Below are 19406 nucleotides of genomic sequence, written 5' to 3'. Positions count from 1 at the left end.
TCAGAGGTGATATATTTCATTATGAGCTGAAGAATATTTAGCCGATAGATAAACAGATTTTTTACTTAATTTAGGTATACTTCAATTCTTCTATAGGAGGTTGCAAAAGAGGTATTCTAAGCCGGGATTCACTCTGGGGGTTATTCTGAACAACTTTTGTTGTACGAGTTTTGCTTATAGGTATATTATGAGCCTCCTTAAATACTTACGATGGTAGGTAGATGAAATGTTTGGAAAGTACTTAAATACAAATATGTAGGTATGTAAGTAGGATAAAATACACTATAATAACCTCGTATCACTTAAAACATCATTAAACAGAGCATTATCAAAAGCTATTGTGTTGTATTTTTAAGTCTTATCAGTCAGACGTTACTAAAACTTGCTCATGATACTAGGGGTGTCCCAATGTTTTGCTACTGACCGATCAACCTTAACTCAGTATTTTTTTAGTTTTATCAATATTTATAGTAAGTAATCTATCATTTCTTATTGTAATTCAACAGTATGATTAAAATTATAAATAATCCTCATCGCCACCACGCAATCATCGCCTAGAGTTGGGATTTCGTATTGCTTACAAATCCAACATCTAAAGCTACAGCTTGAAATAGTATACCTATAAAAACAGCCACTTTAAAACTCAGATTCCGTTTAAGATTAAATCGGCGTCAGTCCCTGGCACACCCCTAGCCCATTCACTCAACTTCACATGCATAATATTGTCTGGTAAATTACAAAATACACTGGGAAAATAAGCACATATGGCTCCTGCAGATTTTTCCCATGATGTTATATTATTCTACGGGCAATAGGATAGTCGCACGGCCTCGACGTTTTTTTGTTATTAGCTAAAACTTCTAACAATAGTCGGTGCGTTATTTAAGTACGCAATCTAGATATTGTGCAATACCGCAGCTTTTGATAATGAATTTCAAGTACTTAGCAGTTTAATTGTTAACAAGCCGTTGTGGCCGCAATGCTACAGTTATCATTGTAAGTGAGCGTATGTATTTTATTAGAATTCGTTGCGTAGGGCTTTGCAACTTGTTAAGTACATTCATCTTTTAGCTATACGGAGTGATTCTTTCGTAGGTGCATCTCTGGAGGTATGTTACAGAGCTCTTCATTCTGAACAACTTTTGTTATAATGACCTTGGGTGATAACGAAAAAAAAATAAGATGCTTCGCCATACAAAAATAGGTTGTTTACGTGACACTGTGTATGGGGAGTAGATATTTTTTTTCCAGAATATCCCAAGATCATTATGACAAATATTGTTCAATCAGAATGACAAGAGCTCTGTAACATACTTCCGGATATGCACCTACGAAAGACTCACCTTGTATAGGTACTTCGGATAAATCTTAATAACACCATCAATACAGTCTGATATTAAAGAGTCAGGCTCTTAACGTTGTCAATGACTACACTTAAGCGGTCTGTTACATCTTTTTGTTAATAACCCAGGGATGGAGGACCGAGAATAATGGAGCGATTTGGTAGCTGGGCGGATCAACAGCTTTACATGCAAGCCGTTCTGACATAATGAAAATAAAGGAAACATTTCGGATTAAAGGTAAATCCATTTTTTGAAGTATGTAGGTAAAATTGGTGGTTTGGTAAAAAAAGGTGTGCCTATCCAGGATTCAAACCCGGCTAGGGCCCAGGCCATCAAACTTAACTTAATTTATAACTTCTTCTTAGAATATCGGTGACAAATACGAGAGTTGGACTAGTGTGTGATGAAAGAATTTGTCAGTTTGAAGTGCTGGACACTTACGGGATGTATGTTGGTGGCATTGATTATGAATGGTCCGCGTTGTTATATGGTTGGTGGAGTTCATACGTTACTCAGAAAGGCTAATTTCGTGCACCCCGTTGGAATTATTAACCACTAATGAAATAAATAAAATCCGTGCAAAGTTTAATTCTAGCATATCTATTGGAAACGGTTAGGGAAATTAATAAAAATACCTTATTTGAAGTGTAAAAAATCGTATACTAAATATTTACAAAAGTTTTATTACTTAACTAAGTACATAGTTAGAAATGACAATTTACCGGGATATGCTAAAGTTCGATCTTTACTAGAAGTTCGAATGCATTCACAAAATACGTAAAACATATTCATTTAAAAAAATCAGTAGATTGAGATCAAATATCAGTAAATCCACGGTAGTATCCCATATCAAAAATTCTACCACAAGATCTATAAGCAACTTAATGAAATTGAATATCTTATGGCAGTCAGTACTTCACTTTAGGAAACTGTTTGAATTATTGTACTAATAATATGGGAATAAGGTTGCTGCTAGATCATGTGGTAGGACATCCCTCTATCTAGGTTCTCTACACCTTCAATCCTAACTGCCCTTATCAGAGTTGGTATTTAGTGCATTAACACTGCAGTTCACTTTTCAAAATCCGTGTAATAGTGTAGTATTGAATTACAAAAAAGTTTTTTGATGACCTGAAAAAGTAACTGCAGTGTACGTACACTTTTAGGCCTGGCTCACATTGTGATAATGAACCGAAGTTAGTGCATGTACATACATCCCTTTCTTTTACAATAATAGGGGTGCTGTTGCTGTCGCAGTGTGGTCCAGGCACCTAATAAGACGATGAAAATATCTTGCACACAGTACAACACGAGATGAATGCAGAAAATAATTCCCCATTATGACATTTTCATGTTAAGGCCGTTGTCGTTCTTTACCACTTCAGCTCAGGCCAAAAACTTGCATCGTCTCACAAGGTTTTAAGGATCCCACTCACGATCAATTCTGCCGTCAAGTTTTACAACGCATGTATGCCTGACCAGTATGATTTTCAAGTTTTCCAAGCATAAAGCCATATAGAATCCATTTCAACTGTCGTCTTTTGAGCAAACGTGGCGGCAGAATTGTGTGAGATCCCTTACGTTGAGTTGCAGAAAGGGACTTCAAGCTAAGTTCGACCTTAAATATATAGCTGCCTTGCTTTGACAGTAGTAACAGAAAGAGACAAACACAAATTTAATGCTGACATTAGCCTTAAATTCCTTCCTGCAACTCAGCTTTGTCCTCTAGGTTCCTCTAACTACTCTAATAAGACCCGAAGGTGATGTCGTGCAGCGGCGCGGCGCCCCCCGCCGGCAGGGCGTACTCCTTGAGCAACTGGTCCAGCATGGAGAACGGCTGGCTCTGAGGCTGGTACTGGCTGGGAGCTTGGGTGTACCTGGAATAGATGTATTAACCGGTTAAACCGTGATAGGTATATCATATCAGACACAATACAAAATGTGTTGTTTTTCAGGTGCTACTCTATCGACTCTATGTATCACCTAGGTAGGTATGGAAAGTAAAATTGTAAAAGTTAGGACCATGCAATAGGTATGGAAAGTAAAATTGTAAAAGTTCTACAAGGTAGAGGTTAAGAAAAATACTGACAAAGAAAACCACTGCTGCAGCAATTGCGTTTCATAAAATATTTGACGCATTCCATTCCCGTACTTACAATATTAAAGATATTTGTGAATAGTGTAATTAAAATTTCTTGAATTTCTAGATATGCACAACAATTTAAATAAAAGGACCTTTATATTGTTGGACTCATGTTTGTAGGTACCTGATCGTTCTTTTTGGCGGAGGCACTCAATTTAGCCAAATTTACTACCATAGGTATTTATGATTATTTAACCATTAAACCTAGGTAATGGGAAACTTTGGGTTGTTGCCCGTGGATAAATACATACGTGCAATGAAAATGTTACACCTGTCATTGCCGTTCCATATATTACAGTGAACTTTTTCATTTCTCGTGAGTGTATTGGTCGTCCGGTCCGGTGGTTTAGCTTTAGCAGCTTACCTAGGCTGCTGCTGCTGCTGCGGCTGCGGCGCGGGCTGGCTGAACCCTTGCCCGAAGTCGTCTCCGAAGCTGTCAAAGCTGAACTCTTGCTGCTTGGGCGCGCGGTACGCCGGGCGCGGCGCGGGGGCGGCGGGGGCGGGGTTGAAGAACTGCTGCGGGCCCTGGTCGGGGGCGGGCGCCGCTCCTGGTACTACTATCGGCTGGAATGGGGGTGGGATAAAGAGTTAGTCTTGTGTCTATTATGTTATCAACGCTCTCGATTAATGTAAAGTCTGGATGAGAATATTTCCTGTAACACGGTTCGGCAGAGTAGTCGTACTAAATAAATAAATGTATAGCTGGATTTATAGTGGTATAAAACCGTTAGGCTGTAAATCAGAATGTATGGATTTCCGTATGTATGTGTGTTTTAATACCTACTGAATCATCACAGGATTGTAAGTGTACAAACAAAGCCAGCTTACCCTAGGTCTAGCGGGCGCGGTCTGGGCGGGTGCCCTGTAGGCAGGCTGCTGCGGGGCCGGCTGTGGAGCGCGGTAGGCGGGCTGCGGGGCGCGGTAGGCGGGGCGCGGGGCGGGGGTCGGCGCCGGCTCTTCGTAGTCGTAGTCTATGGACTGTTGCTGTTGTTGTTGCGCGGGCGCACGGTACTGGGAGCGCTGGCCTTGGTTCTGGAAGGGAGAGGAGATGTTTGTTACTATACTTTTATTGTTATAAGAACTATATTTACGTTCTTAATTTCATTAGAATCGGTTAATATGTGTCCAAAATGGAAATTCATACCCTGTTTTTACCCCGATGATACTTGTTTTTTCTTTTACCGGATATCTCATTGGTTTTCATAAAACGATTGTTTGTTTGAACTCACGGATCCCTTCATCTCTGGGCACCAGAGTGTTTCTTTTCATGCATCTAGCTACAAATTCTTAGAGATTCATACAAGCTTGGCACAATTTTATTTATTTTATATGATAATAATATGTGGGACATCTCACACACGGCTATCGGACCCCAAGCTAGCCAGAGCCTGTAGAAAAGTAATTGAGTTTCATTACTTATACCTATTCCATGCTATATAGTTAAATAAGTTAAACCCCTCACCTGCTCCCTCTGTCGCTGTCTCTCGTCCTCCTCCTAAGTCTCATCCACGAGGGTGGGGGGCGCCACCGTGATGAAATGATTAGCCAACCAACGAATATAGGGCCTTGAGGTCCAGTGTATATCTACGTCACAATACAGGCAATTTCCATGCACCCGGCAACAAATTTATGGGTAGGTATTTATCTATAGATATCCAATCTTGAGACTATAGGTATAGTCTAGTGAAAATTACGTCATAACTTCACTACACACTGAGACATCCGAGCCCACCAAAACAACAACCCGGATTGAACATACAGGAGTCGCCGTCGCCCCATACGGTGTGTAGGACACACTAAGAAGACTACACATTATACCCCAAAAACAAGTTGAACCCCTCACCTGCTCCCTCTGTCGCTGCCTCTCGTCCTCCTCCTTAGTTTCATCCACGAGGGTAGGGGTGCGCCACCGTGATGAAATGATTAGCCAACCAACGAATATAGGGCTATGAGGTCCAGTGTATACCTACCTACCTACGTCACAATAGAGGCAATTTCCATGCACCCGACGACGATTTATGGGTAGGTATTTATCTATAGATATCCAATCTTGAGACTACAATGTGTAGTGTATTGAAAATTACGTCATAACTTCACTACACATTTAGCAGACCACATACACATTTTATCCCAGAAACATGTTAAACCCCTCACCTGCTCCCTCTGTCGCTGCCTCTCGTCCTCCTCCTTAGTCTCATCAACCAGCGTGGGGGGCGCCACCGTGATGCCCTCTCCCGCTGGCTGGAACCCGTACTTGTTGGCACCGTACTCTATTACACGGACCTGGAGAAAGAAGGGGTGATTGTTGTTGTTAGCTGGAGTATTTAGAGGCATACTTACAAAAAATAAGGTAATAAGCAAAAAAAAACACTTTTTTCACTTTGATATTTGCACTCGTCATGATAATATATTATATAGAAAATAATAGAGGTACACTTTTGTTATGAGTTGAGACTGGGTGTAAATAAATGTAATTTTTTCATTTCAATAATTAGTGATACAGAAATTGTGGAATTACGAGTAGTATAATCCCGTGATAGGCCAACTTTATTTTCATATTATTCATAATCTAAAATATCATTCATATATCATTCTAATGCTGGTAAACGATAGGGTATGTGACAAAAGATATCGTTATATTTAATGTAGTGATTGACAATATTTATTTAAATGCCTACCTAAGATAATGCAATACCCGTCGTTTAAATATTTACATAGCAATTGGAAGACGATTTAAACTGAAGCTTATAGATTGTCCGAGAACCATGTGACCTTTAATTTACTGATCGCAATTTGTACATACGCAGTTCCTGACCTTTTTACTACGATCTGTTTATTTTAAGACTGTCACTTTAAATGCCAAAACCTTATAGGGTAACTTTGTTGACAAAACGACAAAACCAAGGGGATTTTCATGGAATTGATTGGTATACGAATATATTTAAGTACTGCTCGGTGGTTATTGTTGAGCACAACTTTTGTGAGTGAGTGGTTCAGTCTTGGTTTCGAATACTGATTTCTTACAGTATTTTTTAGGCGGTTCACCGCAATTTGCATGACATCTTGATCAGCACCTCTATCGGAAACATTAGAAACTAATAAAACGCAAACTAAAGCAGGTGAACTGTCTAGTGCCTACCAAATCAACTATCAACAAGAGTACATATTTTTCGTGATGCCGACACAATATATTGGTATGTTTATCTAAATACCTATAGTAAATAAATATAGCACCAACCTTCCCCGTATCGTCCTTGTACCCGTACTTCCCCTTGACCTCCCCCGTGGGGGACTTGGTCTCGATCTTGAAGGAGCCGTCACCCGCCTCGTAGCCGTACGTGTACGACCCGTCCTCGTTGTGCCTGGAACGTGACGTGTTGGGGATCATAATAATGTACGATGCGTGGTCATTACTGGATAATATTAAGGGTGTCGGTGGTACGGCATTAGGGGCGTGTATGGGAAGGGTATTAAATATAAACATATAGGTTTGAAAATATAGCTAACAGGTTTGTGAAATTGAAATGAATACAGCCTGCGGCTGCTACACGGGTTCGTTATTGACGCCGACAAACTCGTGTAATGCGCATTCCACTAATCACAGCGCCGTATTTATGAATAGCAATCTAGTGACGTTTATCTACGTCGATAACGAACCCGTGTAGCGGCAGCTGGGTATGACATGCGATAAACTCGGATTTTATACATTCCAGCCTGCATCGCGAATTGCGACCTCTTTAAAAACAGCATCGTAACGTTATGGAGGTAGAAAAATATGCTATGCCGCAGGGGATGGTAATCTTCATAGGATTATTGAACCAATGAAAAATCACCAGCCTTATACACTCACGACCAAATAAACAGTTAGTTCTGTCATGAAGTTACTTTTTTCGTTTAGGAGTAATTTTCTGAATGGAACTTTTTCATTGCCCGTGAGTGTAATAACCCCCAGCTCACCTGTTAATCTGCTTGAGGATGGCCACTGGCGTGGGCGCCACCTTCTGTGGCCCCGAGGCGATGTACCGCGGCGCGCGCTCCTCCTCGTACTGCGCGGTTGCGCAGGCGCACGCCAGCGCTAGTAACGTCTGGAAATTGAGAGAGATGTGTGCGGTATAGTACAGGAATCAGGACGGAAATGATAAACAACTAGCTTTTCCCGCGAGCTTCGCTTCGTCTTACAAAGTTTTCCCGTGGGAATTCCAGGATAAAAAGTAGCCTATGTGTTAATCCTGGGTGTCAGCTACTTCCATACAAAATTTCATTAATAATAATAATAATACATACATACATACACACACACAAACTATATAAGTAGGATGAAGTACTCGAAAGAGTGAAGGAAAAAATAATTAGGTATGACAAATACAATAGAAAACAGAAGAGGATACATGTTAAAGTCTGTTTTTTTATTTTTATTACTAAATTGACAGATTCTAAACGGTTCATCAACAGTCGATTGTCCCGCCAATAGAACGATGCGTCACTTAATCCCGGGACCATCGACTGTTGATGAACCATTCAGAATCTGTCAATTTCATATCTGATATTAAAAAATAGACTTTAGGCTCTTATATTGTTTATATGGAGAAAGATAGGAAGAGGAAGAACAAGATAAAGTTATGTAGACCAACCGAAGAGGAAGGTAAAGATTAGATGTACCAATCAGGACATCTAGTTCAATCTCTATTTTCATAGGACCGAGAAATATACCTATTATATAAATTATACCTATTATTCATTATACCTATTATAGGTATGGTTATCGTTTCATGTAAGCCCCGTTAAACTCTGTTTATAAACCGGAACGCCGCTGATATTAAAACATCTATAATCTCTTGAATCTTCCTCTCCATCTTCAAATAGAGCATATAAAACCATATTTTCTATGACCAAGAGCGGTATATGGCGGTAAAAATCAACACAAAAGTCTGCCACCACCCACTTTACTTACATGGTGTCATTGAGACATGGTATGCGGTGATTTATTTATATATGTGATATTGTAAGAAACAATCACAAACAATCAATATATATTACTTTCAATGTCAACGTATTATCGACAGCCGCTACTTACGTTTTTATTTAAACTGAATTCTGACCTTGACTCAGAAACCACAAAACTAAATATTACACTTACTTAACTTGGAATAGTTTCTTTCATTTCGAAAATAGAGACACGCATAGATGGCTTTTAAAGCCATGCCGTGGATATTTGAATATCTTAAGTAATGCTAACTATTTGAAAATGGAACTGAGTGTGAAACGCGGTCAAGTGCGATGCGATTGAACTGGCTGGAAATATTTTTCATTTTTCTTTTGTTTTTTAGGCCTACTCGTATGTGCAAATAGTATGGTTTATGTCTGTCAAAGAATATGAGCGAAAGTATTTCCATTATTACGAGTACCTACCTAGTTATTGAAAAAGACTCTGCAAGGTTTGTACAGGGTAGATTTGTGTAAGTGATCTTGCTAAAGGATAAAAAATCATCTGTTCATTTTTTATAAGAAATAGAAAGAATTCAACTATTTCTGGTAAGGAAGAATACTGTTAAGTTTCCTAATAATTTAATTTAAAATAATATTGAAAAGTAAATAGTTTTTTAAATATTTATAACAATGATTATATGTATAAGAATATAATTTATATTGGAAACGACCTTCTTATAGTACATTTTGGTATAGATATACTTCACTTGTTTTCTTCAACAAAGCTCAATTCGCCACCTGACAGGTTGCGACATCGAGGTTGACGAAACAGGTGCAAAATGCACAGTGATCGACTTATAATATTTTAAGGTTGCATTCAAATTGTCCCGCAAGCAACATTTACTAAGTGCTAACTGTAGTACTTTATTGCACATAGTATTGAGTCTGCATACAAATCAGATGATTCAAAACAAAGAAACGTGGTTTCGTTAAAAGAAGAGCTTATTAAGTACTTATAGATTTTTTTAGGTTAGGTAGGTGTTTATTATTTAGTTCAAGATTTCAAAACAAAACATTAAGCAAGGTCTAGATAAGTTCATTAAAACCTACCTACTTATAATTCTCTCACGTTACACTCAATTTATGTTATTTATATATTTTATTTATGCGACAATTTTGCAAGTTTTTTACAAATTATTATTTATGGCGTAAATTTTTAGGTCCCAAAATATATATAAAATTTACCTCATGCTTCAATATATTCTCAGCGCGTACGCAATACATACAAACATACAAAACGTGGTTACACGGAATGCACAAAACCTTGTCAATTCCGTCAACGAACCAATAATAAGTTGCTCATAACACAAAGGGCGTAGACACAGAAAGTGGACAGACATTTAGAGGCCACCTGGTCACCATTCACTGCACCGCTTTACAATTATATCAGAGCCAATAATAATATACAGCGACTTGCATTAGGTAATACCAGTATTGATTAGGTTCAGGAACATAAGTTTGATAATATTGGCTAAAGTTGTGCTTGGCCCATAGTACCTAGTTTAATCCAAAGCAAGAATGTTATTTGATTGAATTATTTATTTATCAGACACCAACAGCGTGAAAAACGGAGGCCTATACCCAACAGTGGGCGATATAAGGCTGATGATGATTATCTATTTTTCATAAATGGAATTAGGTACGATTGAATAAAAACAAGACCATGCATGACTGAAGTACCTGAATCTCCTACAATAATGGAGGGTAGCCACAATTTGCGCTGGTTTTGATTCTAACCCGGGACTCATAAGTCAGTGTTACGGACTACGCTATGATGTTGTCAAATCATGCTAATGTTGAAAATATTTCTACATTAGGGTTTACGTATATTACGTTACGTAAATTTATCAATTCGCGAATGTTTATGTTGTAATTAACCCAACTTTATGAAAGTACTTTCAAATGTTAATATTAAATTTCTATTAATATATATAAAAAAAATATTTAGAGTTATTGTTTTAATCCACAAATAAATAGGTACGTTACAGTAATTATATTCTTATCATAACATATTACATGTATATCAAATTCACTTAGAATTGTTACGCTTTAGCGGACCCTGTAATAATATAATTAAAACAATGTGGTAAAAGATAAGCGATAACTGAGATAACAATGACTTAAGTAAGTAATACATTCACAATTTTATTTATCTTGTTCAGGAAGTACATAACACACTATCACGAAAACTAGTTACAATAAGCATAACAAAAAGCTGCAACTGAGCAAATTGATAACAATATCTTTTATAAATAACTCCACACTTTCACCTCAAAATCACTCCAAAGCCATCCAATAAAATGATACAAAACGTCACAAAAATTTCTTCACTCAAAAAAGGCAATAAATCTTTTAAAAAAATGTTTCTTTTAACGTACCAATCGTGTGATGGCAGCCATGTTGTGTAGTGGGGGCGCTGCGCGGGCGCAGGTCGCTTTTATACCGACAGTCGGGGGCGGCCTTTCACTCTCTGAGTTATCTCTTCACCCCTGGTACCCTGGTATCCTGGATTATGAGCGGGAAGGTTTAGGGGACTGGCATTGACGTAGTCTTAATAGGGCATGGCTACAATGAAATTATTGGTATTTTATGCAGTCGTAAAAAACCCTAAATTTGTTTAGATAAATAATAATATACTTACTTACCGCGTGGCAAAGGACTAAGTAATTTGAAAATTTTGCATTTTACAATGGTTGATACAGGGACAAGCAACATCCCGTATTAGGTAGATTTGTGCCAAAATAATAGCTGAATTTCCATTTCATTTTTTCACACTTACTTGCAAGGCTGTGAATTCTAAAAATCGTAAAAATAATGACCTAAAAACCTCATAAGATGGCGCGGTTCCAGTAAATTGCAGCGAGTACGCGGCCCGCAAGCAAAAGAGTTCAACGCGCGCGCGCACTTGCACAAATTTTAATATACTGATTTACATAATAAACTATATATAATTATGATACGTAATTCTTAAAAAATGTTTTTTTTTCAAATATTACAACAAAACTATAAGCAACATAAGCTAGGTACCTCAAAAATTCATTTGTAAAAACTTAATAAGTTATCATACAAGTCATATTTTTCGGACATTATAATTGGACGTTGATGCGTTCATTCGTAGGTCCTGATAGTATTAATTTTTTTACTTTAAATTAATGTTTATGTAACACAATAAAATAGTAAATGACAGTAACTAGTACCAAATAAAGCCTTTTTGAAGGCTAAACTAAATTAAATTATTTAATTAATTTTGCCATTGCTTATCTCAAACCGGTCAAGTGCGAGGGCAAATGTTTTATGTATCGTAATATACTTGTGTATAGTTATCAAATGATAAATAAATATCCACCCCCAGTGCTTACATAGCGGATAGATATGAAAAAAATAATAATTTATCAGCTTGATAACCTACTAACATCCACAAAATAAGGTCCATAAGTATAACGAATATGATTTGGAATTACATATATAGTATTGATGAGATAGCCTATTGTATGGCGTTTTAATTTTAAAGACATGAAATGATTTGTCTGTACCTACCTTTTAAGTTATTATCACTAGTAATGATCAGCATGGTAGTCAACATCACTTTCACTCACTAAGACTATAATTTCCTCATATCATGCTGTGTTCGTCAATAAATACAAATTGTAAACCACACATTTAATTTATTGTTACATTTTCTTATCAAGTTATCACATAAAACTGTAGTTTTGCATAAGTGGCGAGGGCGACTAGCGCCGGAGGCTCTTACGAGTACAAGATATTGCTTAGATTGAGTAGCGTGAGGGTTACTCTTTACTGACAAAAAACGACGAACGTGAGCTGTCGTGCCATCGGCACGTTTAATACGACGAGATAGAGCCGTGGCTCGCGCAGCGCTCCTAAACTTCATTTTTCGTCTTAAAGGGTGACCCTTCTGTACTGTTTTCATTCAGTTATTTCCTTTACTAAACGCCTGTTAGAAACATAGGTATACGATTCTTGCAATTTCGTTGATGTTGCTGTCCCCAGGTACCCAAGTGGTACAGAGTGCCTTCGTGGCCTCAGTAAGGCTAGCATAATTTAGCGATATCATAAGTGAGTCGAAATACATATAAAGTGAATTGATGATATATGGATAAATAATTCAAAAGGTTTTTATAATTGCACATATGTTATTTTTTAAAGTATACTATCATTATCTTTAGACTTATTTATTTATACTATCTTTATCTGGACACAACCCTCTCCCTCTACTTTTCCTTCTACAAAGTAAAACTAAATAATTTCCGTATACAAGAAAACTACCTATAAAGTTATTAGACCCTAGTACAAACAATAAATCATAGCTACCGTAACGGAAGACCCTCATCTTAAGTAATCATAACACATTACTTGGAAAAGTAGAGCAAAGGTTTTTGCGATCATACGATTTCCCTTTTAACCTTAACTAGTCTAAATACATCATAGTTAAATCTTATTTTGAAAATAAAATGAGATAATGGAATAAGATCACACATGAAGTGCCTATCAAGTGACATGTATGCAGTACATACATACATACATCCATCCTGACGACCCTCAGCAGGAACAAAGGGCTTTGAGAAGATTTCTCCATCTGGCTCGATCTTGGACAGCGGCTGCGAGATCTTCCCACTCCATCCCCACAACCTTTGCCTCACTCTCCACTGAACGTCACCGGGTTGTTTTTGGCCGGCCTCTTTTACGTTTTCCAGGTGGCTGCCAGTTGAGTATGAGTGATATGTATAGAGACTGATTAACTCAATCCAAGGAATACAAGCACTTCCCTAACGGGAAGACCTAATCTGACTCTTGACTCAGTCTTTTGGGGAGCTCTACAAAAAAACTTAATACATTATACACTCACGGGCAATGAAAAAGTTCCATTTAGAAAATTAACTAATTTCTAATGTATGTCTAATGTAATTTACCTAATATAAATAATGACTACAACAGCAATATTTAAGTGCATTTAATGGTTCATCAGAATATTACCAACAAAAAACGTAAATATTTTGTTCAAATTTCCTATTCAATGTTTAAAAAAATTGGGGTAATTCGTTGTCTGCATTTCGTAAGTAAACTTTTTCTTTGCCCGTGAGTATATTTTTTGGGTTCTGTAAGGAAAAGAATATTATTTGCGGGTTATGTGGAATTTAATACAGCAAATTGGACAAAGAAGGCCAGATTTTTGGAAAAAAATCTAGAAAGATTTTCACCGCGATAATGCGCCTACGCACAAGGATCATCATTGTGAATGAATTTTTAGGCAAAAACTCAACAAATACCATCGGGCATCCGCCATATTAACCAGGTATCACGACTCTAACTTATTTTTTTCCAAAACTGAAATTACCACTTCGAGGCACTGTTTTCAATCGATAGAAGAGAAATCGGAAAATGTAAGGAAAAATCGCCGCGAGTACTAAACACAAATCTGAAATATGCGTTCAAAATAATGTTCTGATGATTGGATAATTCGTTGGCGTATGTGTATCGTTTCTGAAGGAGGATACTTTGAAGGTGATAAAATAAATTTGGATAAATAACAAACATTTTTTTGTTTTATTGACTCAGTCCCGATACTTTTTACACAGAATGTATTATCATGTAAAATAATATAGTGTAAATATAATTCGTCATAGGGAAGGAATGAAATGTACTCGTAATTATGGGAAGGTGGGCCAATTGTTGACCTTATAGTGTGAAGAATGCAGACAAAACAAGGTATACCGGATTAGATCATTTCACTACAATACGTCCAATGCGTTTGATTATCTGTTAAAGATTAAGTAATATTTATGAGATTATTTAGGTTAGGATGTGAATATTATGATTTATTGCCTTCATTAGTATGCAGTCAAACTCCTTATAATTTATTGTCATCATATTGTCACTATCTAATCGCTGCAATTATATAGAATATAATGCTACACCTTTTTAATCTGCAACTAAGATTATTACTATCTGCTCTGCAAAATAATAAATAAATAATAATTTATTTCATAGCCAAACTTAAACTTAATTACAAAAAAACAAAGTTAACAATTAATTGCTTTTTGCTAAACATTTCATTGGGCCCTTAATTTGAACACCATATGTAACCATAAGTTGGTAATGGAGAAACAAAGCTACATAATGATATTCGCAGACAAACTGAGCATATATGTGCATAGTACTTACCATGTATTAGGATTAGGATGGATTACCATGCGTAAGAATAGATATTATAACGTGAGTGCAGATATTAGCCGTATCATTGTCTATAATCATTAGACTACACTCACGTCTTCTACAAATGTACAGTCAGTAAAAGAGATACAGAATGATGTGTGCCACCCCAGCGCAAACAGTTTCCTAAGAACCATGGGTCGCGGATGGATAAATGAAATCAAATATTTTATCGATACATAGACACAATCTGTAAAGTTTAAGTATTTTTCATGTAATATATCACCCGTCAGTGGATCATAAAATAAGTTGGCCTATATATCACTTTTGCCGACTGTACTAACGAGGAATACCAGTGCCCTACCTTAAAGGGTAGAGCTTTAAAGCCTGCCCGCCTGTTCACTGCAAATACACACGCTCGCATGATGTTGCGCACAAGCTAATATTGTACGGGAGAAGGCGCCCTACACACGAGAAAGCCTTCCCCGTCAGTCAAGTAAACTTGCCAAGGTCTAAGATCCGCGACATATAATTTCTAAAATTATTATATTTATTATTATCTAAAATTTATTGCCAATATTGTTTTGACATGAGGCTACCATGGGTTTTCGGATCGCGGAGATTCGGATTCGGAGACACGCTTTTGGGGTACCTATTTATTTAATTAATTATGTTTTGCACAAATATAACATATAAGTTATACGTGTACAAAAGAAACAACCACTAACAGCATAGAACCACAACAGAAATACTCGTATATAACAATACACTCTTAAGTTCTATTTGAACTCAAATCAATTCAGAAGATAAATCAATCACACAAGTCATGTCGGAGAGCTTTAAGTACATCAAATCATTATAATGATCACGTATATTAAAAGAGTCAGTCACCAACCACTTAATGACGCATCACATGAGGTACCCTTGTAAACTGGTCCACAGGACAAGTGGGTATGGTCGCGGAAGTACGTCTGACCTTCATGCACTTTCAACATACGCCCAACTATGCTAGTGAGGGGCGAAGAAAAACGGAAGCGTATAAACAGAGCTTTTAGTACGGGTTTTGCAATTTACGATAACGCACAATGTTTAGGTTTTCTTCTGTCATCTGCATATATTATCTGTCAATAGTTTCTTGATAGTATCCGGTAGAGGCGCCACTTTGTATACTAGATACTAGATTAGACCCTCTGCAGTACTTTGGTATATACTTTGTAAAATATAGCATAAGGCCTACGACAGCTGTAATAGGGTTTATGACAAATTTTATAATGCATGGCTATTCTAGGCATCTCTACACTACGAACAATGTGACAGTATTTTTACATTGTACAACGCTGTAGCTGTATGCATCTATTTATATTAAATATATTAGGTACTTAAGTACTTACTTGAATGCATGTATCGTTTAATGTTGATATGTATTAAGGTCATATACCGTTTTAATATTATACTTTGGGTAAAACTGTATCAGCTATCAGCATCATATTTAATTATTAATTTCAGAACCACAAAAATAATTATTAACAAATTATTATGTTTGACACAATAACATGTACTTTACTTAGGTAACCTATTAATTAACTAACTCTATCACTGAACTCTATCCGTCGCAGGTCAATGAACCCGACATAGGCAATGTATACATAAAACTTTTTTATGTGCTTTAAGGTTACTTATGTACTAAGTTATTTACTTTAACTTTATGACTCATCTCATCGAAAGCACCTACTTACTATAGAACTCTTAACATGCATTACAAGGTAAGCTTTCAAGAGCATTTGACATTTTAGTCATGATAAAAATTATTTACGAGTATATTCCACGTCACACTGAGTGCGTGCGTGAACCAGTTCAAGTTTTAGTGCGTTGTCATGAATTCAATAAGGCCTAGGCCCCATTGGTGCGTTGGGTCGACGCAGCAACGTAATTTTTTGGGATGTGTGGACAATATTTCCTATGGGACGATGCGATGTAACGCAGCGCAACGCAGCAATGGAGCCTCACACTAATACTCAGGTCACGGTTAAAATAGCATTTATATTTTATTGTACAGTTTACTAAAACACAATTTATGAACAAAAATATTGGATAGCGTGGGTAATATCAGACAGTGTTGTGCTGCCGTACATAAATAAGGGTAAAATTTCTTTATCAAGATTCATGACAGTGAGCTACAGGCGCCAATTTATATGTGGAATAACGAAAATAAAAAATAAAGTTCTAAATATAATAGTATACACTCACGAGCACTTAAAAAGTTCTGCCTGCCATTGACGTCCCATATGTTTCATTGCTCGTGAGTGTATGATCTGTAAAGATAGTTGTTGCTAACAGGAAAATTCTTTCAAGTCAAAGAGAATCCCGTTGGAGGAATCTGTTCCTGATTAAATATGAACTGAAAAGTAAAATATTTGGTGTTTCCCAATAAGAAAGGGCCTACGTTGTTGTAATTGAAAAGGTTAACAACTTAAACAGGATGTGGTCAAATAGCTCGAATCTTATATCCTAGTTACCTAGCGGGTAAATCAACAAATTTAAATATTTTTTTTTAATAATGAGTAAAGATACAATTACTTAACTAATAAAATTTTATTTAATTATAGGACCACCTATTAAAAATATAATTGTATTACTTTTCCCAGTGATGTACAATGTAAGGGGCAGAGAAACCTGACCCCCCTCAGAAGCATTGTTACTATGAGAGGGGGGTCAGGTTTCTCCATTTGCACCTGACCGTACCTAAATTCTAATCATTTCTGGTTCCTATTCAATTTAGTTGTATGGAGAAAATATTTTTGCTAGATGGTAGGCCGTAATTAATGTAATATATTGATCAGGTTACTCTCTATACTGACTAAAAATGAACGAACGAAACTGTCGTGCAATGGGCACATATTGGTATCGATTCTGAAGGGCACATTCTAATTTTAACGCTGTCAAAAAACGCTTACATTCTCTCTAAATTTATTTGGCATTCTGAAGGCACCGTTTATCTCCAAAATTAGAGACGTCACTTTAAATTTTGAATCTGACAGCGTTAAAACTATTCAACTTAGGTTAGATGGTCGAATTGGTATTCTGAAGGTGCCATTTTTAGCGCTGTCAACTTAAAATTACCAACTTTCTTCCTAAATTTAAAAGGGGTCTAAACAGGTGCCTGTTAAAATTATACTAAAATTTCTAAAAGTAAAACCGTGAAATATATGGGAAATTGTTGTTGTAGATGCATAAATGTGGATTTAACTTAGAGCTGATGTGTTGTTTAAGCATGTAAAGCTAATTGCAACGACGCTAACTTATTATTTTTTGCGAAACTACGATGTGAAAGTGACTCTGTTTTGTCATATTATTATTTCTGATCTTTGGACTGAATGACTGAAAAACGTGTTATTCATCTGACATGGTATTCATGAACCGGGTTGCTTAAAAACAACTTAAGTTATTGTTCTAGATCTAATAATGAATCAACACACCTACCGATCTACTTCTGGAATTACACTAGCCCTAACACCTCGGCTTTCCTCTTCCAAACGGACCGGCTCTACATACATGAGGAACACCTTAACCTTAACTCACCTACCTGTGGACCTACATATCTAACTCTCTACTTACCCCTTTCAACTTGTAAGAATATTTTACTTGAAGTGGTCTCTATATAGCTCAAATATTTAACTAAGTACTTATTTTGTTACAGGAAAAGTAGGTTACCTTTTATCTGAAAAATATGCCTGACTTTAAGAAACTATATACTACTATACTATTACTTTTTATGAAAGAAGAAAGATTTTTTTTGGACGAATAACTTTATTTGGGTAAATAACAATCACAACACACACTGGTTAAGTAATTTTTCTGACACCAATATACACAATTGCTTGATTTCATTTCTGTATCTTATTTCCATTATCTTCTAGTTCGTAGGTAGGTAACTAGGTGGTCTGATGGTAGTTTTAGTATTGTTGTTCCAGAGAGGAATTAATATCTTGTATCCAGCGTTTCATGTTTAGTTTATGGGTGTGGTTGACTTTTCATTTTCTTTGTTGTTGTCACTGAAAAATAAAGTAAGTATAGTGCCACAAACTTATCTGTTCCGGTGAGAGTGAACTAAATTGGTCCATATAATCTATGTCAATATGAAATTCATTAGTAAGTAATGAGGTAAGTATGGACCAATTTAGTTCGCTCTCACCGGAACAGATAAGTTTGTCGCACTGTATAGGTAAGTTGTATGGATAGTGGACAGAATAAGCTTATCGTTAAAGCCTATTTACACAAAACACTTTATATATTAGAAACGAAAACGCCAGAACACAAACATAAGTAACCAGATGGCCAACTGATAACATATTTACTTAGGGTGGGTTGCATCAACATCCCGGTTATCGTAATAGTTAAGGTTAAACTTAGCAATGACAGAGTCGTTACAGTTAATATTTTACTGTAACGTGTTGCACCATCAAATCGTCGGTCATTGTTAATGTTATTAGGGTTGCTATTCGTTTGAGACATAATTATCCCCAAAGTTATTGTGGGAAACGTTTTTATGTAAGGCAATACCAAATCTAGCTGTCGGACTGAAGCCGTCACAGAGTACATTGTAGCCGTCATTCTCTGTCAAAGCACTCAATGTCAACATGTCATAGGAACCAAGTCTGTTGTTCCTCCAAATATTGACCAAAAGATTATCATCAATAAAACCCGCGACAAAGTAGACTCTTATAAGCCTTTATTATTATTAAGAGCGGTGATAGCTCAGTCGG

At 36.6% G+C, this 19406-nt stretch overlaps 1 protein-coding gene across 1 annotated transcript; it reads right to left on the bottom strand.

Annotated features, from left to right (window-relative positions):
• Window positions 1-1982: 1982 nt before the first annotated feature.
• Window positions 1983-10980, bottom strand: LOC105382194 (extensin). Its single transcript, XM_048624433.1, has 7 exons — window positions 10851-10980; window positions 7444-7571; window positions 6725-6848; window positions 5641-5769; window positions 4315-4518; window positions 3851-4050; window positions 1983-3220 (listed from the first exon to the last, which is right to left on the bottom strand). The coding sequence occupies exons 1-7, from the start codon at window positions 10869-10871 to the stop codon at window positions 3088-3090; spliced, it is 939 nt and encodes a 312-aa protein (XP_048480390.1). The 5' UTR covers window positions 10872-10980; the 3' UTR covers window positions 1983-3087.
• Between the last annotated feature and the right edge of the window lie 8426 nt (window positions 10981-19406).

This window comes from Plutella xylostella, chromosome 12 (assembly GCF_932276165.1).
Source record: "Plutella xylostella chromosome 12, ilPluXylo3.1, whole genome shotgun sequence".
NCBI lineage: Eukaryota > Metazoa > Arthropoda > Insecta > Lepidoptera > Plutellidae > Plutella > Plutella xylostella.
This window is presented reverse-complemented; position numbering and strand designations above follow the sequence as displayed.

Coding starts and splice junctions, on each gene's coding strand:
- LOC105382194 (XM_048624433.1), bottom strand. CDS start 10,871: ATGGCTGCCATCACACGATTG. Junction 6,849..7,443: donor ATCCTCAAGCAGATTAACAG/GTGAGCTGGGGG, acceptor GTCACGTTCCAG/GCACAACGAGGACGGGTCGT. Junction 4,519..5,640: donor GGCAGCGACAGAGGGAGCAG/GTGAGGGGTTTA, acceptor TCTCCCTTCCAG/AACCAAGGCCAGCGCTCCCA.